The sequence below is a fragment of the Manacus candei genome, unplaced genomic scaffold, assembly GCF_025592945.1.
Source record: "Manacus candei isolate 608988 ecotype Guabito, Panama unplaced genomic scaffold, ASM2559294v1 h1tg000003l, whole genome shotgun sequence".
Classification (NCBI taxonomy): Eukaryota; Metazoa; Chordata; class Aves; order Passeriformes; family Pipridae; genus Manacus; species Manacus candei.
Window position 1 is genome coordinate 18,506,428 of NW_026138051.1, and position 27,496 is coordinate 18,533,923.

At 52.5% G+C, this 27,496-nt stretch overlaps 1 protein-coding gene across 1 annotated transcript; it reads right to left on the reverse strand.

Moving 5' to 3' along the window:
- LOC127472975 (exocyst complex component 1-like) lies at window positions 1–27,496 on the reverse strand. The gene is made up of 17 exons (XM_051791997.1): window positions 27,234–27,496; window positions 25,847–25,965; window positions 21,323–21,482; window positions 20,235–20,428; window positions 16,871–17,098; window positions 15,431–15,563; window positions 11,790–11,899; window positions 10,657–10,806; window positions 10,283–10,376; window positions 5,760–5,872; window positions 5,476–5,586; window positions 4,878–4,948; window positions 4,527–4,767; window positions 3,651–3,834; window positions 2,355–2,554; window positions 476–670; window positions 1–364 (listed from the first exon to the last, which is right to left on the reverse strand). The coding sequence occupies exons 1-17, from the start codon at window positions 27,355–27,357 to the stop codon at window positions 209–211; spliced, it is 2,583 nt and encodes an 860-aa protein (XP_051647957.1). The 5' UTR covers window positions 27,358–27,496; the 3' UTR covers window positions 1–208.

Sequence of the window (27,496 nt, forward strand, 5' to 3'; positions counted from 1 at the left end):
TTTTGGAACAGGGAAGCTGTGGTTTGGGTCTGAGAACTCCACTTCCCCAAGGGAGTTCTAGTCTAAGACTGACAAGTCTTGGACTTTAAGGTCAGGGTGTGATCCCACAGCTCAGGCTTGGGAAGGGGTTTGAGTTCAGCTCCTCAAAGGTGTAGCTGCAGATGAGGGTTCCTGGGCTGCTCCCAGAAACATCCAGAGAGGGTCTTGTCTACACGTTGGACAGAGTGATGGAGTTGAAGTAGCTCAGCAGGTCCTCCACGGTGAAGTCCATGGCAATCCCTGATCCTGCGTAGCAGCGTCGGATCAGATCCTCAAACTCTTGGTACTGGCGGATGAACTCCTGCTCCATGGCGTGCCACACCACCTGGGGGAAAGCTCCCCTTCAGCTCCCTTCAGGAGGCCCTGACAGCTCCAGCTGTGCAGCCCTGAACCCCCAAAACATCCCAGAGTCACACCCACATCCCGCCCCGATTACCGGCAGAAGGTTTTCCTCCGGGGAGAGGTCCTTGTGGATTTTCCTGTAGAGGGTCTCCAGGGCTCTTCTGACTTCCTTGCCAGGGTATTTCTCAAGGACCTTCCTGAGCTCCTGCTTGCTGTAGGCCAGCTGGAAGCTCAGCTCCTCCTCCTTCACCCCCTGAGCCAGGCGGGCTTTCACCCCTTCGAAGAAGTGCTGGAAAGGGAAGGAGACATTCCATGAGGAGCCAGCCTGAGGTGGGCTCCTGCCTCAGGATCGCTTCCCTCAGCTCCCTTCCCACGCCTCATTAAGTTGAAATGAAGTACTGGAGCGTGTTTATCCCCCAGGAAAGCAGAGTTTAGGGAATTCCACTGGTTCTGCTCTGCAAGCAGCATCTCTAAGGGCTGCAGGCCCCTGGAGCAATGGGAGTGCTGGAAAAGTCACTCGGTGCTTCCTCCAGCTTTGCTCCCCACAGAGGGTTTGGAGCCAGAGGTGGGGTTGGGGGATCCCAGAACCTGCAGAAATGTAAAGCAAAACTCAAAGTTCTCTCAGTTTTTGGGACAGACATCTCTATCTGTGCCACAGTTGGCCACGGAATTCCACATCTGGTGGAATAATCACTTCCTTCATCCTCCTGTCCACCCTCCTGTTCACACATCCTGAAAATCTGTAGGCTGTCCTGGGTTATTTCCACTGCAATTTGGCTGTGGAGAAACACCCCAAATCCTAAGAATTCTGAGTCCCTAAATATAAGAGCTGTTTCCAACAAGCAGAAATGGGCTCCTACATTCCTTATCCTGGGGTCAGTCCTCAAACCCAAAGGGTTTGTTGTGGTCTGATGGAGAGGCCACGGCAGGATTTTGGAGATCCCTGAGCAGAATGAAATCCAGGTGCCTTCATACACTACTGGCTTTGTTGGGAGCAGTGAAATCATCCTTTCCCTCACAGGGGGAGGACTGGAAGCCGTAAGCAGAGCGGGAAGCAGGAGACCCCGAGCTCATCTCCCAGTCAAGGCAACAAGATGTTTGACAGCAACGACTGGGAATAAATTGAAAGGAACAGGTCCCATGAATAATTCAAGCTGAGCTCAGTCTGTGAGTAATTTTAGGGCGGTGAGAGGAGGAGCAGAGCAGCCACGGTCGAGGGGAGGAAGGGAGTGAGCAGAGCCAGGTGCTCTTAGCTCAGTTAACAAAGCAGCCGCTCGGGAAGTGTGGAATCTGTGTCGGAATGATCAGCCCAGGCAGCCGTGAAAGAAGAAATGAGCATCTGCCAGACACAGACACGCAACCCAGAGCAGGGGCTGAGCAGGAAATTCTTAGGATTGGCTTCGGAAAAGTTGCACCCAAGTGTATCTTGGTCTACAGCCTTCAAGTGGACAGGAGGAAAAAAGCAGCAGGAAAGTGAGAAAATCCCTCACATTTTTAGGATTGTCGGCGATAAAAAGGTTTCCTTGTGAAGGCAGAGTGATCACATTGTCTTGATGGAAGAGATTTTTCTTCCAGTGAGAACAAGCAATCACTCCCCCATCGATTATCCCATCAATCCAACCTCCCCAGGGCTGAAGTACAGTCCCCACCACTGAGGTTTCAGGATGGGACTGGGCAGGGTTGCTACCGATTCTCATCCAGGCAACCTTTCCAAGGCAGTTTGGACCAGATGGTCTCCAAGGTCCCTCCCAGCCTGGGCTGTTCTGTGACTCTGGGATGCTGGGGCTGCTCTGCCCAGTGAAACCCGGCAGCGAGCGGGCAGAGAAGGGGGGAACACTGGGATGTGACAACAAACTCATATAATCCCAGACTGGATTCAGGGAGGGGTCATTTGAACACCAATCAATCTCTAGTTTTGGGAAGGGCGGCTGCCCTTTGAGGCCCAGAGGAGGGTCAGGAGATCCTGTACTCACATGGAGCTTCTCCAGGGGCTGGCCCAGGCACTTGAGGACATATTTCTCCATGTGCTCGCTGTACCTTTGCTTGGCTTCTCTCTTCTTGTCCTCCAGGCAGGGGATCTTCTTCTGGCACAGGAAGCAGTAGATGTGGTGGAAATTTTCCATCATGGCCATATGTGTGTTCACCTTCAGGTTTGCTGAGGACAAACTATTGACTTAAAAGAAAAGAGGAAATCAGGTGTGGAGAGAAGACCCTGCAGGCTGGGTCGGGGGGGTCTCAGGGTGTCTCATCTGAACCATCTGACTTCGACCAGTCCCAGAGGAATTATTCACAACACAGATCCTGATCCCTGTCCATAAGCTTGATTCCCTACCTCCCCTGCTTCACTGCAAACTTTGCTGGAGCCTGGAAGGCGCCATGGTCATGGATTTATCAGTGGCACAGCCCAGGCACACCTGCAGGTGGGAGCTGCCTCTCTCCACCACCTCCTGGTCTGTGGCCAGAGCTGTTAGTCCTGCAGCCCCTGGGAATCTCCAGTGACCAGAAGCTGGGACAACCCAGGGATCTACTGAGAGCTCCCTGCCTTGCTCTCCCAACCCCTCTTGATGTTTTGAGGGAAGTTGATCTTCGGCTCCCAGGACCTCTGAGCTTGGAAGAAGAGTCTGATCTGCAGTGAGGAGCTGCTCCCTCCATAGTGGGGCAGGAGATGTTGGAATTAGATCCAAAGCTGTGTCCCACCCCTGTCCCAGCCAGGACCATCCCAATGCAGCAGACACCACACACCCAACGTGCCATCAGGGCCTGTGTTGCCAAAAAAGGGCCTTTTCAAGGCAGGAAGGAAACTTGTCTGAGCATTTACCCAAAAATAGAAGGTGTGGAGCCACTCAGCAAATTCCCAGTGGTCCTGGAAGTGGCTGGAAGGCTGATCCAGAACGTGGCAGGTTTCAGGGATGGAAACAGGGGCTGAAAGCCCATTCCCAGCTGCTGGTGGTGCTCTCATCCCCCAGGACTGAGGGACTTCAAATCTGCCCCAAATTGAGGGGTCAGAGTGGCAGGAAAAGAATTACTACTCCTGGGATACCCAGCTCCTGGATGGCAGCACCGTGAGAACAGGGGGACATGGAGATCAGGAAAAAGGGGATACCCCAAACCATGCTCTCTGAATTTTGATGCTCCCAGGCTCTTGCTCAGTGCAGGTGATTTCAGCTCCAGGCAGTGCCCAGGAGAGAGGGAACCTCCACCCTGCCCTGCTGGGAGCTCCTGGAGCTGCAGGGGGACATTTGCATCCAGCCACCAGCCTTGGTACTCACTGCTGCTGAAGACACTGCTGGCCAGCCTGAGGTGGGCCTTGTCCAGCTCCCCTCTCCTCTGAGCTGTCCTGAACACCTCCTCAGAGAAGTCCACAAACTCCTGGAAGCGGCTCACGGAGGGCAGGATCCCACCCTTCATCCTGCTGGGCACCTTTGCCTCCTCGAGCTCCTTGCACAAGGTCCCCTGGCAACAGCACACAGGACGTGGCTCTGTCAGATCTGACATGGCCCCAGAGTCATCTGATGGGTCACTAAAGCTCCAAGCCCTGTCCAACCTGGCCTTGGACACTTCCAGGGATCCAGGGGCAGCCACAGCTTCTCTGGGCAACCCGTGCCAGGGCCTCCCCACCCTCATAGGGAACAATTCCTTCCTAATATCCCATCTAAAACTACTCTCTGTCAGTTTGAAGCCATTCCCCCTTGGTCTGTCACTCCAGGCCCCTGGAAATAGTCTCTCTCCATCTCTCTCGTAGCTCCCTTCAGGTCCTGAAGGCCACAATTAGGTCACCCCAAAGCTTCTCTTCTCCAGGCTGAACAATCCCAATTGTCTCAGCCTTTCCTCCCAGCAGAGCTGCTCCATCCCTCATGTTAGAAGTTCAGGTTGGACATCAGGAAGGATTTCTTCACAGAAAGGGCTGTCAGGCACTGGAAGGGGCTGCCCAGGGAGGTGGTGGAGTCCCCACCCCTGGAGGTGTCCAGGGAAGGACTGGACGTGGCACTGAGTGCTCTGGGCTGGGGGACAAGGTGGGGTTGGGCACAGGGGGGGACTGGATGATCCTGGAGGGCTTTTCCAACCTAAATGATTCTGGTTAGAAGATTCTGGAGGAGGCCAAACATCCCTCAGGACCCCTTGGGTTCACTCTGAGTGACACTCACGATGCATTTGTTGAAGCTGCTCTTGGCCAGGAGCAACACGTTGCCCAGGACAGTGTTGAGGAAGGACAAGGGGGGAGCTGAGGAAGAGCCCCACATCCCAAAGACGGAGTCACTCAAGGTGACCAGGACCTGCAAGCAGCCAAAAGGGTGGACCTTGTTGCAGACATCCAGAAAACCCCTCAGCTCCAGCTCCAGGCAGCTGAAGATCTCGCTCAGCAGGCGGGTTGTAGGTTCTTCTGGTCTTAAAAAGAAAGAAAAACCCAACAAAAACAAGAGGTCAGCAATGAAATGGGGAGGGCACTGCCCTGTGGACACTGCAGACCGTGCCCCTGTGTCCCATCACCCACGTACTGGCTCTGGCCCTTGGTGCAAGGAGGATCCTCTGCAGGTGCCAAGGTCTCCCCTCCCTTAGTGGCAGATGCCTGAAAGAAGGAAAGGAGTGGGAATTATCATGGAATCCCAGGCTGGTTTGGGTGGGAAGGGACCTTGAAGATCATCTTATCCACTCCCTGCCAGGGGCAGGGACACCTTCCACTAGCCCAGGTTGTGCCAACCTGGCCTTGGACACTTCCAGGGATCCAGGGGCAGCCACAGCTTCTCTGGGCAACCTGTGCCAGGGCCTCTCCACCCTCACAGGGAACAATTCCTTCCCAATATCCCATCTGATGTAAATCAGGATTTATCTGCTCTGCCTTAGGGAGGAAAACTTGAGCTCTGGGTTTAGTTCTTTTTTCCCTTGTTGGAGTCCTGTGTTGGATGCTCAGACCCCCCGTGATTTTGCTGGAGCTCTTAATTAAGTTCCTTTTCATTCTTCCCCACTAGAGAGTCCAGGAGAGCCCGGGTACCTGACAGAGATGAGCAGCCCCCCTGTTGTGCCTGCTGAGGTTGGTATCAGGGCTGGAGGGAGGACTGGAAAACGGCCCTGGAGAGGACACCTCCTCCCACTCACCTCCAGAGCCTGCAGCTCTGCAGCGTCGCGGCTCAGCTGGAAGAATTCCTGGAGGAACCGCTGCTCCGAGGTGCAGAGGGGCTGCAGCTGCCTCAGCACCTGCTCCAGCACCTGCTGAGGAACCACCAGCAAGGTCAGAGCCCTCCCAGCACACTGAGGGGTCGTGCCCAGCCGAGCCGGGTCAGCACACGGAGCATCCCTGCTCCTGCTCCGGGGAAGGGCCCGTGGGATGCGGGCAGTGCCTGCGGCACACGGGAACCCTCCGGGACCGCTCAGCTCCTCACCTGGACCACGTTCCCTCTGGCTGGCGGCTCCTCCTGGCTCTCCCTGCTCCCGGGGAGGCTCCACCGGGGCTGGTGCCTGTTCCCCAGGGGCTTCTCCGGGCTCTCCTGGAGACCTGCAGGGCTCGTGGGTTAAACATCCTCACCCCCTCGGCCCCTCCAGCTCCGTGGGAGGCTGAAATGTCTCTTTTTATGTCCCACCCGACGTGAGAATCGCCCTTTTCCTGTTGGATTTTCCCTCCCCACTCCCGTTTCTCTCTCTTTTTCATTGCTCTTTTCTTATTCCCTGGGCTGTGCTCCTTATCCCCTTTGCTATTTATTTACGGCTTCGTTCTAACTCTTGAGGGCTGGGGGGTGAAAAAGCCCAGGTGATAAGGGCATAAATCAGCAGAAAAACCTGCAAGAGACTCAGAAAAACTGTTTGTTGCTTAGTTTTGATGGTAAATTGCCATAAAAGAATATCCAGGGGAGGTGGGAGTGGCTTTTTTTCCTTTCCAAAAAGTGACCTTTTTAAGTTAAAAGCATTCACCTGGAAATAAATATACTTTTCAAACATTACCACTTTGTACCACACTGTTTTCACTGGGTGCTTGGCTCAAGTGGAAAAATCGAAAAAAAAATCCTTTAAAATATGCATTTAAAACCCATTCTTTCGCTCCCTGAAAGAAACCAGTGGGGGAAACATCCAGATTATTTTCTAATTAATTCTAAAAATCATTTCCCTCTCCCAGAGTTCCTGGGTGAGTCAGGTCAGGTCTCCATCTCTCGCAACATCCGAAATATCTTTATTTGAGCCACTACCTGCAGGGTTTTTACCTTTGGGAAGGATGTCAGTGCCCTCCACGCAGGGGAGAGGTGACAGCCAGCCCTGCTCGTGACCTCAGCCTTGCTAAAACCACGCAGAAAATTCATGAGCTCCTTCAGAACATTTTTCCCACCCTTATGCAATGGATAATGAGAATTTCACCGGCTGGGAAGTGGCAAAACCAGGAGAAAAAAAAAAATGATTTTACAAGCCTGGAAATGTTAGTGTGGAAAAGGGAATGGGAAAAGGAGAGAAGACTTAATTATTGGCTCACAATTAATTATAAACAGCTTGAGGTTTGCCTTCTAAACTGTCCCATAATGCCGAAACAAGGCAATAAATCAGCAGGTGGTGTGTTTTAGAAGCATTTTGCCAAGAATAATCCTTTGTGAGGGCAGGGAATCAATCCCAAAAATTCAGTGCCACGATAATAGAAGTGGCACAGGGAGGCTGGGATATTTTAAAAACAGGGAGAAGGGATATTATCAGGCCCAGCCTGGGCTCCCATCCATCCAGGATCACCCCAGGGAGCAGCTGAGCGGGGGGAGGAAACAGCAGGAAAGACCTGGGATGAGGTTCCTGCAGAGCTTCATCAAAGCCAAACTTTCCCTGCAAAAGAGCCCCAGAGCAGCCAGTTTTGCAGGAAATATTCCAGCAGGAGGCTCTGGAGGTCTCTGGGAGCACTGGAAGAGACTCTCAGTGCTCCCAGTGCCCCTGGCTGCCCAGCTCCTGCAGCAGAAGGACACCCTGGTGCTGCTGGCCCCATCCAGGAGAGCTGGAGATGGAGTTTGACCATGCCCTCGAGCTGAGGAGAGGTCACCTCCTCCTCCAGAGGGAGGGTTGGGATGTTCTCCCTCCTGCTTTGCCCCCGGGGGCTCCAGAGAGGGGCAGGCAGAGCCCGGGGGGGGCCCAGGGGAAGGTGCCTCCGTGGGTACAACCTCCTAAAAACCCCCTGATCTCCCACCAGCCTCGCTCTGCAGAGGTGGAGGGGGCTGTTATTTAATGTTCTGCTCACATCAGTGACGGGCTGAACATCCCAAACCCAGCCTGGGGCTTCCTGCCTGGCCCTTCCCACCCCACGGAGCAGAGCAGGGCCCAGAGCAGCCCAGCCCAGCAAAGCTCAGCTCATCCTGCCCGGGGCAGCCACCCCAGATGATTTGGATCAAAAAGATGGCCCTTTTGGATGATTTATGACAGTGCAGGGACAGGTTTGCAGCCTTCAAAGTGTCCTTCTTCCCCTGTGACAGATTTCCCAGACGCTGGATTTGCTCCTGGGATTTAATTCCTTTCTGTTTTATAGACATTGGACACAAAGTACTGAAAGGAAATCGCTGCTTTAACGTTTGCCAGGAGGGGATGGGGCAGCCTGGCTGCCACATGTGCCCCACACCACCTTGGTTTTAATTTAACAAGGTTATTTTCACAAGTGGTCCAGTGGAAGGTGTCCCTGCCCATGGCAGGGGGTGCAACTGGGTGAGTTTAAGGTCTCTCCCAACCCAAACCATCCTGGGATAAAGGGCCTCTTTAACAGGCATCTCCAACACCCCTCCCTTTTAAAGACTTTGCTCCTGAGGAGACAAACCTGGGTGCTTTTTATTTTCTGCTCCAAGTCCTTTGCTCCAAGCCCATCAATCACCCTGCAAGTGGAAACCTCTTTATCCCGGGCACAATCTTTGTGATTTCCTGCTGTTTAACTAAAAGCAATCACCCCTCTCTGGGAAATGGGGCTTGATCACATTATCTTATAAAGCACAGATTGGAGTTGGCCTCCCCACTGCTAATTCCCCAGGCTGGCTTGCTGAAAATGCATTCATTGCCTCTTATCAGGAATTCCTATTTTTAAGCAGGAAAAAGCACTTTGCCCCTTGAAAAGCTGTATCCAGGAGTGGAGGAGAGGGATGGGAGAGAGGAATATTACCTTGGTTAACTATTTGTTTCACCTGATGTGGCAGAGCACATGCCCCTCTGTGCCAGGCTGAGTGGTCAGAGAATCATGGAATGGTTCGGGTGGGAAGGGAACTTAAAGTTCATCTCACCCACCCCCTGCCATGGGCAGGGACACCTCCCACTGTCCCAGGTTGCTCCAGCCTGGCCTTGGACACTTCCAGGGATGGGGCAGCCACAGCTTCTCTGGGCAACCTGTGCCAGGGCCTCCCAACCCTCCCAGCCCAGAATTCCTTCCCAATGTCCCACCTAACCCTGCCCTCTGCCAGCTTAAATCCATTTGGGTGCCACTGGGACTACTGAGGTGAGATTTTCCTCCTTTTTTCCCAGGACTGCTGTGCTCCCTTGCAGGCCCTTGTACCCTGCCAGCACTGCCCATCCTCGTTCCACCCCACGGCCCTGAGGTGCCCTGTCTTCCTGGTGCATGTGTCTTTGCCAAGGGGGAGGTGGCACTGGGCAGGAGGAGCTGGAAGGGGTGGTGGGTACGTTGGGATGGGCTTTGCTGCACACCCAGAAACGGGATCCACCAGCCCCCTTCCCTTCCCTGGCTCCCTTCCCTTCCCTGGCTCCCATCCCTTCCCTGGCTCCCATCCCTTCCCTGGTCCCATCCTCTGGCTCAGGCCCTGGACACAAGTGATGAAGGAGGTGCAGAGCTGGAGGGAGCCCAGTGATGACTCTGATGGACTAAACACACCGTGCAAAGTGGTTTCTGACATTCAAGCCTGGCCAAGCTGGCATGGAACTTTCCATTACAGTCCTTTGTTTTGCTGAAGGAAAATGTGACTTCTGGGCAATAAAAAACTTCCAGAGGAGACAGATCAGCTTCTCTTTTTATCTCCAGAAACACCTGACTGGAATATTTTGAGTCAGATGCAGCGATTTCTGTGGCAGTGATCCCCTCGGGACAGCTCAGCCCCACACGCAGCTCACTGGGAAATCATTCTGCAAATATTGCTACAAATGCCCTCCTGTCTTCAGGGACAGGCTTGGTGCCTTCTCCTCACATGCCTGAGGAACCTGTGAGCAGCCCTGCTTGTGTGAAATATGGACCAGGCTTTACAGAATCATAGGATCACTGGGTGGTTTGGGGTGAGAGGGATGGAAAACTCACCTCGTTCCACCCCCTGCCATGGGCAGGGACACCTTCCACCAGCCCAGGTTGCTCTAAGCCCTGTCCAACCTGGCCTTGGATACTTCCATGGATGGGGAGAACACTTCCAGCGATGGGGAAATTATAAGGTCTTCCTGGAGCATTCTCCAGGCTGAACAACCCCAAGCCTGTCCTGACAGGAGAGGAGCTCCAGCTCTTGGAGCAAGAGAAGAGAAAGCTTGGTAGTTGTTTCCAGGAGATAATAGTGGGGTGGGAACTCTGGAACAGGCCAGGAAGACTTTGAGAGCCAGGGAGAAGGGAGGTGACAACAGCTGAAGGGTGGCTGTGCTTTGTTAACCAGGCAGTGCCACATCCTACAGCTCCTCAAAACAGGAGCTCAGCCATCCCTGTGGCATTCCTGAGCCCTACAAGGGGAAGGTGACCAACAGCTACAGCTCTGAGGAGCAGAAAAAGAGAAAAGGAGAGAATATCAAGGTATTGAAGATCACACAAACACTGCCTGACATAAAGCAGAGTCGGCTTTGTCACGTCCTGCCAGCTTCCGACCCAGCCCACGGAGGAGAGAGTAACTCATGGCACAAAATCCGGGGAAAACACCTGTGATGGAGGGGGATTGTCACATTCCCTGCCAACAAAGCCCAAAGGTCATACTTGCAGATCACTCACTTCCTTTTCTTCTTCCCAACAAGGAGGTTTTGGCTTGTTCAAAGAAGGCTTTGATCTCCCGCTCGTAGAGTCTGCCGAGGTTCTGGGCATACACCTGGAAGGGACAGGAGGGGCCAGGGGAAAGCAAAAAGACCAAATTTTAGCGTTTCAGACCTTTTCCTTCAACACAACATCTGCCACTGAGCGTCAGGCTGCTCCTCCCCAGCACAGAGGTCCAACATGTTGTGGCCAAGTTGGCCGGACACTCTCCCAGAAGGGCCGAACGCTCGTGGGGGTTTGGTGAGACCAAACCCTCCCCAGGAATTCACCAGTGGAACCAATCTGTTCCCAGTGGGTGGAATAGCTGTACTATCTGTTCAGGATTTCAGCCATACCTTGGGGAGGTCACAGAACAGAGCTGGGCTGCTGTTCCTCAGCCAGGCCATGAGGGGGGTGTAGGGCAGCAGCTCCTCGTGGTGGAGTCCATGGCTCGGTGCAGACAACTTGTCGACGGGCTGCCCAAGAGCAGGGATCTGAGAGCTGCCCTAAAGCAGCAGAAACAGCAGGAAGGGTCAAATAAAACAGCCCTGGAAAACTTCCTGATCCCCCTGGAATTTCCAGGTCTGAAATTTCAGAATTTCTGCAATTTCCAGTTCTGAAATTTCAGAATTTCTCCGATTTCCAGATCTGAATTTCCAGGTTTGAGAAGCGAATTCCAAGCTGAAGCAGGGCAGGCACGACCACTTGGAACACGAGTTTGAATCCCGTTATCTGGGAACAAGTCTGAGCTGGCCCACAGTAACACAGGGGATAATCCAGGGAAGCACCAGGGGAGAAAGCACAGGAGAAAAGCTCCTTGTGGAAGAACATGCTGGAAATCCTCCCTTGGAGCACTGGGAGGTGGTTGAACCTAGGGGGGTGGGATGCCATGGATAGGAGGGATTTGCCAGGGTCTGGAAATGCTGGACCACCACACCACAGAGCTCAGAAGGTTCAGGGCAGGTCCAGGTGGAGCAGCTGGTCCAGCCAAGATCTGAAAATCTCCAAGGATGGAAATCCCACAGTTCCCTCCCAGTTTCCAGCCTGGCTTGAAAGAAAACACTGAAGATTTAAGGAAATAGCCCTGGGGATTTGGGAGTTGCTCCTTTTCATGAAAGGAAATCTGGAAGAGTCCAATCTTCCTTTCAGATTTCTGCCCAGAGGGATATTGTCCATCACATCTTTTAAACTGCAAAATCAGCACTGAAAGTGTTAATCAAAGGATCAAGGGATTGGCTCTTATCCTGGGATTTTGTGTCACAAGCAGATCAACAACCCCCAAAATAAAATGAGAAAAATCTTCAGTCTAAAAAAATCTTCAGGGCTGGATTTCTTCTACATTCCTGCAAAACTAACCCAAGGGCTGGGAAGGGTGAAGGGATGTGGAAAGACCTCTTTGGGAAGACACTTTAGGACAATCATCCCCTACAGCCCTGGTGTGATTTTTCCCAGGATATTCAGATCTCCCGGGGTTTGGAGCAAAGCCCACCTGCAGCTGGAAGATGTTGGTGATGTGACTGATGAGAGAGTTCTGGAAGTTCTGCTTGAGGGTTTCAAACAGGATCAGCTGCTCGGCCACCGCCTGCAGCTTCCGGGAACCTGGAGGGGAAGGAGGGGGTAGCATGGGATTGAGGGGGAAAGAGGGGATAGCATGGGATGGAGGGAAAGAAGAGAGGATAGCAGGGTATGGAGGGAAAAGAGAGAGGATGCCATGGAATGAAGAAGGAAAAAAAAGAGGATATCGAGGTATGGAGGGATAAAAGAGAGAATATCATGGTATTGAGAGAAAAGGAGGATATCATGGAATGGAGGGATAAAAGAGAGGATATCAAGGTATTGAGGGGAAAAAAGAGGATATGGAATGGGGGGAAAAGGAGAGGATATCATGGAAAGGAGAGAAAAGGAGGGGATATCATGGAATGGAGGGAAAAGGAGGGGATATCATGGAATGGAGGGAAAAGAGAGAGGATGTCATGGAATGGAGGGAAAAGGAGAGAATATCAGGGTATTGAGGGAAAAGGAGGGGATATCATGGAATGGAGGGAAAAGGAGGGGATATCATGGAATGGAGGGAAAAGAGAGAGGATGTCATGGAATGGAGGAGAAAAAAAAGAGGATATCGAGGTATTGAGGGATAAGAGAGAATATCATGGTATTGAGAGAAAAGGAGGATATCATGGAATGGAGGGATAAAAGAGAGGATATCAAGGTATTGAGGGGAAAAAAGAGAGAATATCATGGAATGGAGGGAAAAGGAGAGGATATCAAGATATTGAGGGGGGAAAAAAGAGAGGACAGCATGGAATGGAGGGAAAAGGAGGGGATATCATGGAATGGAGGGAAAAGAGAGAGGATGTCATGGAATGGAGGAGGAAAAAAAGAGGATATTGAGGTATTGAGGGACAAGAGAGAATATCATGGTACTGAGAGAAAAGGAGGATATCATGGAATGGTGGGATAAAAGAGAGGATTTCAGGGTATTAAGGGGAAAAAAGAGAGGATATCAAGGTACTGAGGGGAAAAAAGAGGATATTATGGAATGGAGGGATGGAAAGAGAGGATATCATGGAATGGAGGGAAAAGGAGAGAATGTCAGGGTATTGAGGGAAAAGAGAGAGGATGTCATGGAACGGAGGAGGAAAAGGAGAGGATATTGAGGTACTGAGGGATAAAAGAGAGAATATCAAGGTATTGAGGGGAAAAAAGAGAGAATATCATGGAATGGAGGGAAAAGGAGAGGATATCAAGATATTGAGGGGGGAAAAAAGAGAGGACAGCATGGAATGGAGGGAAAAGGAGAAGATATCATGGAATAGAGGGAAAAGGAGGGGATATCATGGAATGGAGGGAAAAGGAGGGGATATCAGGGTATTGAGGGAAAAGAGAGAGGATGTCATGGAATGGAGGAGGAAAAAAAAGAGGATACCGAGGTATTGAGGGATAAGAGAGAATATCATGGTACTGAGAGAAAAGGAAGATATCATGGAATGGGGGGATAAAAGAGAGGATTTCAGGGTATTAAGGGGAAAAAAGAGAGGATATCAAGGTACTGAGGGGAAAAAAGAGGATATTATGGAATGGAGGGATGGAAAGAGAGGATATTATGGAATGGAGGGGGAAAAAGAGAGGATATCAAGGTATTGAGGGGGAAAAGAGAGGATATCATGGAATGGAGGGAAAAGGAGAGAATGTCAGGGTATTGAGGGAAAAGAGAGATAATGTCATGGAATGGAGGAGAAAAGAGGATATTGAGGTATTGAGGGATAAAAGAGAGAATATCATGGTATTGAGAGAAAAGGAGGATATCATGGAATGGAGGGATAAAAGAGAGGATATCAAGGTATTGAGGGGGAAAAAAGAGAGGACATCATGGAATGGAGGGAAAAGGAGAAGACACCATGGAATAGAGGGAAAAGGAGGGGATATCATGGAATGGAGGGAAAAGGAGAGAATATCAGGGTATTGAGGGAAAAGGAGGGGATATCATGGAATGGAGGGAAAAGGAGGGGATATCAGGGTATTGAGGGAAAAAAGAGAGAATGTCATGGAATGGAGGAGAAAAAAAAGAGGATATTGAGGTATTGAGGGATAAGAGAGAATATCATGGTATTGAGAGAAAAGGAGGATATCATGGAATGGTGGGATAAAAGAGAGGATTTCAAGGTATTGAGGGGAGAAAAGAGGATATTATGGAAAGGAGGGGAAAAGAGAGGATATCATGGTATGGAAGGATAAAAACCAGGATATCATGGACTGGAGGGAAAAAAAAAGAGAGGATCTCATGTCCTGGAGGGGATGAGCCGTGGGCTGCAGCCCCACGTCACTCACACCCTGGGGAATAGGACAGGAGTAAATCCTGCCATAAATACCAGCACCCAAAAGCCAACAAAGGGGAGAGGATTTGCTGCAGTCCCAAGGAAATCCAGCCCAGGAGGGAGCTGAAACTCAAAAAACCCTAAAATTGCAGAGCATCCCTCAGTCCCACCTCGGCCAAGGACACACCCCCAGCCTCCCCACAAGGAAAACTCGGGATTTCATGCCAGGAGCACGTCCCCGGACACCGGCAGGTCTCCAACAACTCCCACACGCTGCTCCAATGGATTACTGTTTTTCCAAGCTTGAGGACAGACAACTGAGCTGCCCCAGGAGACCACAATTTCTAAATATGACTTTCCCCCACCCTCTGTGAGCTGCAGGAGCTGTTGTACACCCCTGGCACACCGTGCTGCCCTATATCCGTGTATTTAGAGGGATTGGGGAGATGCTTGGCGGAAGTTTGACTCAAGTCTAATGGAAACTGGACCAGTTTCCCAGCCCAGCAGGAGGTGCCTGTGGTTCATGGATGGCCCAGCTTGGCTGCTTACAGCAGGAATTGGATTCCTCCAGGAGTGGAGCCAATTTGGGCTGGGAGAGCTGAGGGAGTTCACCTGGAGAAGAGGCCAGGTTGTTCCAACAATTCCTTCCCAATATCCCATCTAACCCTGCCCTCTGGCAGTGGGAAGATATTCCCTGTGTCCAGGGAGAGCTGGAGAGGGACTTTGGATAAGGGATGGAGGGACAGGACACAGGGAATATCTTCCCACTACCAGGGGCAGGGTTAGATGGGATATTGGGAAGGAATTGTTGGCTGTGGGGGTGGGGAGGCCCTGGCACAGGTTGCCCAGAGAAGCTGTGGCTGCCCCATCCCTGGGAGAGTCCAAGGCCAAGTTGGAACAACCTGGTCTGTGGAAGATGTTCCTGCCCATGGCAGGGGGTGGATGAGATGGGCTTTAAGGTCCCTTCCAAGCCAAACCGTTCCAGGATTCCAAGGTCTCCAGAATAAAGCCCACCCTCCAATCCTGTTTCCCAGCTCTGGATGTGCTGCAGGGGAATATTTCAGAGCTCCGAACCTGCCCCCTCAGGTGCCCCTGGCTGTGTGCTGCTGCTGCTGCTGAGCTTCCCAAATCCAAGCCTTCTCTTTCTTTCCTGCTTTTCCCAGGCAGCCCTCAGAGCTGCTCAGTGATCCCGGGAGCTGATTCCTGGGAACATCCCCTCCGGCATCAGCGGCTCAGGGCCACTGGCAGAGGCTGGGAAGCTGGAATGGTGCAGGGAGTGCAGCACAGGCTGGGCATGTCCCTGCTCTCCACTCACCAGGCTGGAGGGGGGTGTTCATGCAGGCAGACAAAGCCTCTGCTGCAGCACTGCAGGATCTCACTCCGGCAGGGCTGGAAAGATCCGCCCGGCTCAGGACATCCCAGTGCTCCTTGCTGAGGTCCAGGCGGGTCTGAAAACAAAGCCAGAAGAGAGCAGGTACAAGCACAGCCAGGTTTTCATCCCACATGGAAAGCTGCTGGCTGGAAAGAGCCAAGTGCTCCCCTCAGCTGCCTCGGGAGGTCCACGCCGCTCCATCCCCTCCCAACCCAAAATTCCGCCCAGCAACAACCGCAGTGGTGGCCAAGGACACCCTGGCAAACCTCAGCCTGAGCTTCCAAAGGGCTGGGACCTTTGGGACCACTACTGGCAGCAAGGTGGTGGGGAGGAGAAGGGAAAAGCTCATGGTGCTGCAGCTCGAGAAATGAGAAGGCCAGTGGCCCAGAGGTCACCGTAAGCTGTGGAACTGGGGTGCATTCATGGTGTGGTATGTTTGTAAGGAACTTGCTTTCCCATATTCCAAGAGGTCCTCAGGAGTCTTTCCAGTGGCTGTGCCGTCCCCTGGTACCGCAGGGGAAAGGTCCTCACCCCCCAGCAGGGGCTGGGCTGGGCTGGGCTGGGCTGGTGGCACAAAGGCCACAGCTGGTGGCACACACTGAATGGACATATCGCCTTCTAGAGTAGGGAAATAAGGAAAAGAGAGAGAAAAGGAAAGGGAAAACTCCCATCAGTGGGAAGTGGGAAGAGAATCAATAGGGTTCCTGGACAAAGAGAGTAGCAGAGAGTCCCTGGAATGCTTTCCCATGGTAGATGTGTAGTTTTTTTTCAGGAAGAAGTTCTTCACAGAGAGAGTGATCAGACATTGGAAGGGGCTGCCCAGGGAGGTGGTGGAGTCACCATCCCTGGAGGAGTTTAAGGACAGACTGGATGTGGTATCAGTGCCATGGTCTGGGTGACAAGGTAGGCTTTGATCAAAGGTTGGACTCGATGATCTCAGAGGTCTTTTCCAACCTCGTTGATCCTGTGATTCTGTTTGCCTCAGGACACTCCAAGTCCCTTCTACCTGGGGGGGTTATCAGTGCTGGTGGGAACAGGTTAGACCAGGGCTGGGTGTTGCAAGTTCTGCCTCTAATTGCTCATTAATTGCTGTGCTTGTGCATTCCCAGGTAATGATTACTGGCTGTTCAATTATCATTTGGCTTTGTCATTACTAATCCTGCCCAGGAAAAGGACTTTGAGAGACCCCTGTGGTGGTGAGGGGACTGCACATCCCCTGGAGTCCATCCCGGCCGTGTGTCCATCAAGACAACACAGTCCCTCATTTCTAGGCCAGAGAAGCGCTTTCATCTTTGCAGACAAATCATAGTTTTCAGTGTTTGAGGTCACTGAAAGTTGTTTTCTAACAGATCCAAGAGGAACTGCCTCCACAGATGCACACACCGTGAGGAACAGGAGCTCATCCATCAGTTTGCTCCTGTTGGAGACCATGCGGTGCAGCAGGGAGTTTTCCCGGTGGATGTGGTCCATCTGCTGCTTCACACTTCCCAGGAGCTCATCATAGACCTGCAGGGTCTCCTCCACCCTGGCCACCTCTGCCAGGGCCTCGTCGATGGAGCTCATCAACTGTGCCACCTGCTGCTCCGAGGAGATGATGGCCTGGAGGTTGGCCTGGGGATGGAGAACAGAGGGATCCAGGGCTTAGAAGGGACTGATGGACTCAGCTCAGAGCCAAAGCAGAGAATCTGGAACGGTTTAGGCTGGAAGGACCTTAAAGCCCATCCCATCCCACCCCCTACCGTGGGCAGGGACACCTTCCACTATCCCAGGTTGCTCCAACCTGGCCTTGGACACTTCCAGGGATGGGGCAGCCACAGCTTCTCTGGGCAGCCTGTGCCAGGGCCTCCTTGTAGGAAAACACCCCAGGTGTGAGGGGGTGTCTCCAACACATCCCTGCACCCCACGGCCCTGCCAAGGGCCTGTCTCAGCCCATTTAGCCCAGCTCAGGGCACTGCCAGGCTGTCTCCCAGCTGAGCTGCTCTGGCAGTGCAATTAATAACAATTAAATCATGCATGAGACATGCCCTGAAGGCACAATTTGCCTAAGGAGGGCTCAGGAGCTTGTTTGGGAGGGTGGTGCAGATCCCCCAGCGTGTTAATCGCTGCTGACAAGCTCTGCAAGAGATCCCACACTTCCAAACCTTCACTGTATCCTCTGCAGGGCCCCTGTCCCAGGAAAGAAAACAATCCAGAGGCACGGGCCTGGCAGGCCTGAGCTTTTCCAGGCTGCTGCTTTTCTCTCTGTTAATAAAGCTTTTATAGAGGTTTGTCTGCTCTGATAATTTAATTTTCTGATGTCTTTTCCATTAAATGAAGAGCATCAGAAGCAGCTGCACCCCCCGGCCCGCCCCGTGCTCAGCTCGCTGAGGGGAGGCAGAGAAGCGAAGAAGAGCAAAGAGAAGCCTCTTGGAACCCAAGCTGGGTTGTTGTGGCTTGGACAGACCCTGTGCTCTGGGTTAGGGATGTGGGTGGAAGCACAATCCATGCTGGGCATCTCCAGTCCTTGTGTTAAGGACTTTCTCCAAGCTCCACCTGCACTGCTGGTGGGATGAACTGGAAGCTCCAGCTCTAGAAAAAGGTTTTAGGTTGGAAAGGACCTAAAGGCCCATCCAGTGCCACCCCCTGCCATGGGCAGGGAGACCTTCCACTAGCCCAGGTTGCTCCAAGCCCCCTCCAACCTGCCCTTGGACACTTCCAGGGATGGGGCAGCCACAGCTTCTCTGCCCAACCTGTACCAGGGCCTCCCCACCCTCACAGCCCAGAATTCCTTCACAATTTCCCATCTATCCCTACCCTCTGGCAGTGGGAAGCCATTCCCCCTTGTGCTGTCCCTCCATCCCTTGTCCCCAGTCCCTCTGCAGCTCTCCTGGAGCTCCTTTAGGCCCTGGAAGGGGCTCTCAGCTCTCCCTGGAGCCTTCTCTTCTCCAGGTGATCCCCCCCAGCTCTCCCAGCCTGTCCAACACACAAACCTCACCTCCAAAAGCACCAAGGATGCTCAGCAAACCTTCCCAACCAGCCTCCCCAGCCCGGCCCCACTCCTGGACTGCTGCTTTCCAGCAATCCCCAGGGCCCCCAGCTCTGCCCAGAACTTGAGGTTGTATTAAATGTCCTTAAGAGCCATAAACCTCCCCCAGGCCTGTCCCTGCCCTGCCTTCACATGGTCCTATTAGGGCTTCACAGCCCCACGGGGGGTTGCCCCGAGCGAAGCATCGCCGGCGTCACCGACAGGGCAGTGCCCGTGGAAGGGGCTCTCCAGAGGATCCCTGCTCCTGGAAAAGTAATATACTCCAGCTGCAGAGCTGCTGGGAGCTGCCTGTGGTTCCCCAGGTGCTGGGATCCTGGAATGACACAGGAATAGCAATGTACAAATCAGTGCCATCCTTCCCCCTGGAGCAGAGCAGAACTCTCTGGCTGTCGCTGCGGTGAGTTTTGAGAGCCCCAGATGAGGTGGGTGATTACTATGGAGAGAGGAGGCCAAGGTGGCATCACTGGGATGTGGGGAAAAGCATTTAAATAGATGCATGTGCCAGTCCAACTTGCTGGTATTAATAACACTTAATACTGCAGATTAAGCCTCAGAAATAGAAACGTCTCATTGATTAATTTCTGTTGGAGATAAATCACATTTTTTTCATTAGGAGGCATTAAAATAATGTATTCAACAGCTGCTTTCATCTCAAATAACTTAATAGAGATGTATTAGTTGCTCTCACAGGGTATTTTACTGGGAAACAGTCACAAAGTGCCTGTAGGACTTGCCAGGAGCTGGCAGGAACAGACCTCAGGAGTTTGGTCTTCCAGATTAACTGCTGAATTTCCAACTGTAATAAGTCATATATTGGGAATACAGCAAACACTGGAGCTAAAGGAGGTTGGATTTAGGGCTTGTGGTTTCCAGTGTGCTTTAGGATATTTCCTTTGGCTTGTTTTTTTTTTTTCTCTTTTCTCTTTGGTTCTCTCCCCATAAAATGCCAGCACCAGGTATTTTAGCATACGATAAATTCTGGAAGCTGCTTTCTCTTTTTTTTTTTGGCTCCAGCACTCAAAAGAAGTTTTCCTCTGCAGAAATGCAGCAAAACACACATGGAGTCAATAAAGGCCACTAGTCATACAATTCCAGAATGCTTTGGGTTGGAAGGACCTTAGAGATCATCCCTTTCCACCCCCTGCCATGGCAGGGACACCTCCCACTAGCCCAGGTTGCTCCAACCTGGCCTTGGACACTTCCAGGGATCCAGGAGCAGCCACAGCTTCTCTGGGCAACCTGTGCCAGGGCCTCCCCACCTCACAGGGAAGAATTCCTTCCCACCCGCACAGGGGAGAATTCCTTCCCAATATCCCATCTAACCCTGCCCTCTGGCAGTGGGAAGCCATTCCCTGTGTCCTGTCCCTGCAGCCCCTTGTCCAAAGTCTCTCTCCAGCTCTCTTGGACCCCTTTAGTCTTTTGCTTCTTTAATCTCCTTCCAGCACTATTTCATTTTCCCCCATTCGCTTTCTCCCCAAATGCTCCTTTTCCTTCTGCAGGGCTCATTTTTGGCTCTTCCCTTCCCAGTCTCTCCCTCAGCCAGCCCCAGAGCACCCCACACCCCCTGTGTGCCACAGTTAGACCCTCAGCCAACACTACTTCCAGAAATTCCTGCCAGATCCAGTTTTCCCGGCGAAGGAAGGAGCTGCTGCTCCCCAACTGCTCAGTCTCTACATGCCCAGCACCTTCTTTCCACCTGAGTGCCCCCCTTGGCCCCTGTACCTCGTCCAGCACACGGAGCTCCCTGCTCAGCTGCTCTGCAAAGGCCACGGAGTTGCTCACGAGGGGCTCGTGCTCCTCCAGCACCTTCAGCACATCAGCGGCTTCCTTTGGAGTCATCTCCTGGTAGCAGCTGAGCCCCTCCTGGCTCTCAGCCTCCTCGGGGTCCTTCCTGTCTTCTTGGGGTCTTGGCATCCCTGTGTGGAGATGGCCAGAGCCTTGGGGTGACAATAAACCTGCCGTTTGCTCAGCCCTGCTGGCTCCGAGCGACAGGAGCTCAGTGGGCTCGGTCTCTGCCCACTCAGAGCAAGGTCAAAGCAAAGGCAGGTGGGTGTGGGATAAAGGCTCAGCTTCGTGAGAGGGACAAAACACACCATTGGAATTTAACTGGGGCTCTGGTGGGGTTTTTAGTTGCTCACCTCTCTGGGATTGGGTGCTGGGACATTTTGATACGTCCTACAAAGCTGAGACAAGTGTCAGAGGTGAAGAGACTTAGATTTGAATTAGATACAAGGAAGGAGGTTTTTACCATGAGCATGGGGAGGCCCTGGCACAGGTTGCCAGGAGAACCTCTGGCTGTCCCGTCCCTGGAAGTGTCCAAGGCCAGGTTGGAGGAACCTGGGCTAGTGGAAGGGGGTTGGAACTCCATGGTCCTTAATGTCCCTTCCAACCCCAGCCCTTCTGTGATTCTATGAAAGACACTGATTATCACGTGTTGTGAAGTAAAATCTATTTCTATATCCACACACATCTTCATTTCTTGGGGGGGGGATGTCACCAGGCAGGCAGTCACCCCTGCCCTGACATCACCCACACTTTACTCTCCTCCCCAGCCCAGGGTGCAGAGAGGAGCTCTGAAAATAAGATAAATTGTCTATTTTTCTTCCCAGCCTGGCACTGTGTCACCATGGCCACTGGATAAGTCGGGTGCCTGTGCCTCCAAATACCCCAAACACGGCTCCTCCTCACTGATTCCCTCTCCCTGGTACCCCCTCCCCCTCTCCCACCATCCACACCCTCTGTTTGAAGTGTCTTCCCCTCTGGGTGATGATGCCAAAAGCCCCTGTGAGTGTGCCAAGGGGATGATTTACCTTCCAGTGCACACGAGGGGACGTTCACAAAGGTCACAGCTCTGCCCAGGAACCGGTGGCTCAGCTTCCACAGGCACCTGAGAAAGGTCTTCTTCTCCTCAAAGCTGCTGGTGGTCCACTTGTACACCTTGTCAAACTGCAGGTCAAAGTCCAGGCTGGCCTAGGTGGTTAATTACCACCAGCAATTAGCCACCACTGGCCACACCAGGGACACCCAGCACAGGTTTGCAGCACGTTTGAGAGGTGTGTTCATGGCACTTGGCAAATTATCATGATCAGAGCACTGAGAGGGAAGGATGAACTGCAGTTCTGGCCACAGGAGGGGACACTGGGACACCCAGAGTGGCTCAGCCCCAGCAGTCAGCCAGTCCTGACTCATCACACTCATTTATTTTCAGCTAAGATAAAGTCCTTCACCTTCCACTGCGATTTTGGGGGATGGCTGATGAGTCTTGACAGTGGCCAGTGGCAGATGTTTGGAATAAAAAGCATTCAAAGGGCAAGCCCAGAGTTCTGGTGCCTTCAGGATTCCCTGGCAGGCTCCAGCAGCCCGTGATCCAGCAGCTCACTGAGCTGGAGGTTGGATCTGCAGCCCTGTGTTTAACAGCCCTTGAAGGACCTGCTGTCCCTGGTTTCCTCTGGTGGTTTTTGGAAATTATTCAGAGTGTTGGCACCTCCAGCATCCCGTGGCAATGAGCTCTGTGGTGCAATCATGTGCTGTGTGAGACAGTGTGATCAGCTGGAATCGGGAATTTGGGATTGAGTCCAACACCCACCCAGCCTCCACTGCAGACATTCCCTCTGCAATCCTCAAAGTCTCAAACCTCTCTTCACTCAGAGGTTGGGAACACGCAGAGGAAGCCCAGGAACAGGCTTCCACAGGCTCAAATCCCTGTGGCAGCAGTGTGGTGTCACTCGTGCTTCCCCCTGCAGCCCCATCTCCTGGCAGGGAAGGTCACCTGAGAGAACAGGGAGCAGGGACTGGGGGGAAAAAAAGCACCCGTGGCATTTCCCAAGCTGTTTCCATCCCTATAAAAAGCTCACCTCATTCCACCCTCTGCCATGGGCAGGGACACTTTCCACTATTCCAGGTTGCTCCAACCTGGCCTTGGACATTTCCAGGGATGGGGCAGACACAGCTTCTCTGGGCAACCTGTGCCAGGGCCTCCCCACCCACACAGGGAAGTGAAGTCTGAAAACAACACATTCCTTCGCTGTTGGTTTTTTCTGCCAGTTTCTCTCTTCCTTTTTAATCTCCTTCCAGCTCTCTCTCTCATTTTTCTCCCATTTTTCTTTCTCCCCAGATGCTGCTTTTCCTTCCGTGGGGCTTATTTTTGGCCCAGCTGAAATCTCAAAACCTCTCTTCACTGCGAGGTTGGGAACACCCAGAGGAAGCCCAGGACCAGGTTTCCACCAGCCCAGCCCTGAAATCCCATGGCAGCAGTGTGGTGTCCCTCATGCTTCACCTGCCATCACCCTGCAGGGAAGGTCACCTGAGAGAACAGGAGCACGGACTGGGAAGGAAAAGCATTTCCCAAGTTGTTTTCATCCCTAGAAATGTCAATATGTTTACATCTACCTATGCCCTGAGGATGGTGTCTCATGGAGGGGGAACTCCAGCCACAGGAGATTTGTTTTTTTCCACTAGTTAAGTGGAAAGAATAACGGGGTTTGCTGAATTCAGAATATCCCACGGCAGGAAAGTCCTTCCTGCACCATCCCATGAGCTCTGCAGCACAGCCTGAGCTTTCTGGAGAACTCAGAAGCCTTAAACTTTCAATTATTGGCACTGAGCATCATCACAGGCAGGGAGTGTCTGAGTCCTACAACACATTATGGGTCGTTTCCAAGACACCTTGAATTAATCCATCAAACCCCCACGTTGCTTCACAGGGCTGGAGCAGAACAGGGATGTCTGGAGGAGGAACTGATGGTCCACAGGGTTATAACAGTGCCTTGTGAGGAGCTATTAAAGCAGGGAGGCATTAATGAATCCCCTCATCAATATTCAGACTGGTTTGGGCAGGGGAGCTGTAGCTTTAGGCACAGCTGCACTTGCAGTGTCAGTGTTTGCTGGTGCCAGGGAAACTCTTCTTTTGATTTCAGCTGGTAAGTGGATCCTATTTTAGGAATGAGAGGGAACAATTCTGGCTTTCCACGTTCAAGAAAGAGAAGTTCAGCCTGGAAGGGGCTCCAGGGAAGAGAGAAGTCAGGGAGTCGTGGATTGATAGGCTCGTTTGGGTTGGAAAGAGACCTTAAAGTGTCTAAAGGGACCTTAAAGCACATCCCATTCCACTCCGTGAGCAGGGACACCTTCCACTATCCCACATTGCTCAGAGCTCCTCCCAACCTGGCCCTGGACACTCCCAGGGATCCAGGGGCAGCCACAGCTTCTCTGGGCAACCCGTGCCAGGGCCTCCCCACCCTCCCAGGGAAGAATTCCTTCCCAATATCCCATCTAAACCTGCCCTCTGTCACTTTAAAACCAATCCCCCTTGTGCTGTCACCAGTCACCAGGGAAGGGGACTGGGACATCAGCCTTCAGCCTGCCAGAGGGAAGGTTAAAAGGGGAGGGGACTGCAATCCAAAAATACATCTGCAAGGGCAAAGAGCTCTGTAATCTGAAGGACAGACACGGCCCAGCCAGGAGGATGTGTCAGGAATGCAGGATGGGAGGTATCTGGAGGTTTTTGCCACCAGGAGAACCAAGTTCTCTATTTGCCTCCCAGCAGGAGAGGGTTCAAAAATCCTTTCAGCTAGAGGTAACCTCACTGGGATGGCAAATGGAAGGGGAAAAGGACTGAAAATCCTGGAAGTGTCTTCTAATCTGAATTCCTCAGGAGCCAAAGCAGTTGGGAGCTCAGGCTGGGGAGAGCACCTATCTCCTCGTGAGACAAGGAGATACCAGCTCTGGAGATACCAAGGAGAGCTGTCAGGGAGATACCAGTTCTGCCCATAGGATCAAGATGCCCTGCAAAGCTGCATTGGATTTGATTTTCCTTCCAGACACGCTGTGCAGATGTACTTTATTTGTCCTGGCTGTAGAACCAGAAAGCTGCTCTTTCCCTCATTTATTTCCGTGCTTGTGAAACCCCAGGCGTGTTGCCAAAGCCCCTGGAACATTCCCATTAATAAAAAAACTAATTATAATGACTTTAACGACCCTCTGCCAGCCCCAGCAGCAGAAAGGGAATATCTTGTCCATGCTGTCTTGCCCTAAAACCTTAATGTCACCCTAAAGGCACAGATGCCAGCCCTCCATAATCCTTCTTTTCAGCAAATGCCTCCATCTAATCTGTAAATTCCCCTTGCAAATGTCTTTCAAGAAGCTTTGTCAACATGGACCAACAGATGGGCCTGGCTGTGTCCTGCCAGTGCAGCCTCACCAGGGTGGGCAGGCCCTGGCACAGGTTGCCCAGAGAAGCTGTGGCTGCCCCATCCCTGGAAGTGTCCAAGGCCAGGTTGGACAGGGCTTGGAGCAACCTGGGCTAGTGGGAGGTGTCCCTGCCCATGGCAGGGGGTGGGATGGGATGGGATGGGCTTTGAGGTCCTTCCAACCAAAACCATGACAAGACAAGAGGAGACCTGACAAGAGGAGAGCTTTGCAGCCCATCTCTCCAGCCTCTGAGGGCTCCTGCAAAGAGCTCCAGGTCCCATGCCTGGGGAATAAGCCTGTCCACTGGATTTGATGGAAGCTGCATCCATGCAGCAACGTGGAATCACGGAATCATTAAGGCTGGAGAAGAACTCTAGGACCATCAAGTCCAACCTTTGATGGAATACCACCAAGTGTTTGAGCAAATCAAGTATTTGGGCAGCCTGACATTCCCGAACTTAGATCTGGATGACTCAGGGGGGACGGAAATGCCTCCCTGGAAGGGCTGAGGGAAATGACAGCCCAGCAGCACTGATGCAGGATGGAGGAACCATCCAGGGAGGCACCTCAGCTCCCCACACTCCAGGAAACAGTTCCAGGGGAGGGCAGAGGGCTTGGAATTGTTTGAAATGGTGGGGTTTTCCTCAAAATTCGAGTCAGCCAGGCTGGGGCAGCACTCTGTGGGAAACCTCCCACACCCCACTGCTCCTCCTGGGCTGAGCACCAGAGAACCTGGATTCCCCAATGGATCCTGGCCTGGATTCCCCGATGGATCGTGGCCTGGATTCCCCAATGGATCCTGGCCTGGATTCCCTGATGGATCCTGACCTGGATTTCCCAATGGATCCTAGCCTTGATTCCCCAATGGATCCTAACCTGGATTCTTTGGTGGATCCTGACCTGGATTCCCCAATGGATCCTGACCTGGATTCCCCTATGGATCCTAGCCTGGATTCCCCTATGGATCCTGACCTGGATTCCTTGATGGATCCTGACCTGGATTCCCTGATGGATCCTGACCTGGATTCCCTAGGGATCCTAGCCTGGATTCCCCAATGGATCCTGACCTGGATTCATCAATGGATCCTGGCCTGGATTCCCCGATGGATCCTCACATTTCTTTGGCACAGAAGGAAAGCCAGTCCTACCTGCTGGAGGCTCTTGCCATCCACCAGCCTGAGCTCTGCCAGAGGCCACCAGCGCCTTGTCCGCAGCGGCTCCGCCCTGACCTGCACCAGGCACGGCTGCACCGGCCTCCAGGTGTCCACTGGGGAGGAGAACAGGGAAAAACCACCCCAAAACATCACTGTCAGCCCAGGACAGCAGTTCAAGGGGGGGGGGGGACAGGCATAGACAGACCCACAGACACTGATTTGCCCTTGTGGTCAGATGGAGAGAGGCTACAGTGGCTTTTCATTGAGTATTTACAGAGGGGAAGTGCTCTCTGGCGTCTAATCCGGAGCATTTGGAAGTCTGTGGGGGGATTCCCAGCCATTCCCAAGAGTTTTAAACCAGGCCATTGGAATGGCACAAGTCAGATTTCAGCAGGATCCAAATACAACAGGACCAGGGGGCCCAAGTGCAATAAGGTTTATGGTAGTTTTGTACCATATTTCTGGTCCTACAACGGGGTCCAAAAGCACTGAGCTGTTTGACTGACACCCACACTAATATATCCCATCCAAAATCAATTCCTGTGCCAATCAGCTGTCAGGCACCTCTTGGTTCAGCTGGGAAGTGCTCACGGAATTATTTTCTGGCAATTAACATCTTGATTTTCCATCTGAGTTTGATATCTCCAGAAATCTGAGCCAGCCAGTTCCAGGGGGAACTCGTGTGTTTTAGATGCCACGTGCTGGGGATATTCCTCCTGCCCTCCACTGGCTACAGAGGGAGCTGAAGGACTTCATTTGGGTCAAACACTCCGCTTAAGATTTTAGGAAATCCATGCTGTAGGTGACTACACTGTCTAGAAACTCATTGGCAGGAATGAGTCTCCCCTACACATTTGTAAAAAAAAATAATCTACATTAACAACTTGTCAGGAGTGATGGAGCAACTAGAAAAGCAGAGACCGAAGGAGATGGCAAATATCCCGAAGGATTTGCTCCTTTGGCTCCTGATCAAACAACTCTGTCCTCCTGGAATGTTAAAGCTCTCACCAAACCCAGGGACAGACCGAGGCTGCAGTGCTGGGTCGAGTTAGGACGGCTTGTTGCTGACCTCTAATGACAGAATTGATGCAAATGGCCTAAAAAAACCCTCTTACATTCCTGGAGGGAGCAAATCCTGCTCTTCCCAGCCACCTACAGATCAGCAGTGCGCTTTTGTTGCCAGTTCTTGACTGACACACTGACATGACATGGCTCCTTCTTGGGATGAAGGTTTCCTGCGTTTAATCTTAAAACACAGCATTCCCAACAGGGATTCTACCCCTTCTCCCAGAGCAGGAAAAGAGCCATCAGAGACCAAACTGTGACAGAAAGAAACCTTCCTGGGTTTCTTGTCCCACCCCCTTCCCCTCGGAGTTCTCACCCACAACACAGAGGATGGACATCTTCTTCTTCTTCCCTGTTTTCCAGACCCGGATGGTTTCCAGCAGCCTCTTCTTCTGAGGGTTGAACAGGTCCTTTTCCAGGGAGCTCCAGAGAGAAGCCATGGTGGGACCAGAGCACAAGGGCAGTGTGGCTGAGGGTGCTGCTGCTCGTGGTGACCTCCTGCAAACACAGCCAGGCTGGTCAGGGCATCCAGAGGAGCTCTGCTGCCCCAGCTTTGGCCAAGGGCCTGGAGGGACAGGA

Coding starts and splice junctions, on each gene's coding strand:
- LOC127472975 (XM_051791997.1), bottom strand. CDS start 27,357: ATGGCTTCTCTCTGGAGCTCCCTGGAAAAGGACCTGTTCAACCCTCAG. Junction 25,966..27,233: donor GTCCATCCTCTGTGTTGTGG/GTGAGAACTCCG, acceptor TCTCCTCCCCAG/TGGACACCTGGAGGCCGGTG. Junction 10,377..10,656: donor TGTTCTGTGACCTCCCCAAG/GTATGGCTGAAA, acceptor TGTCCCTTCCAG/GTGTATGCCCAGAACCTCGG.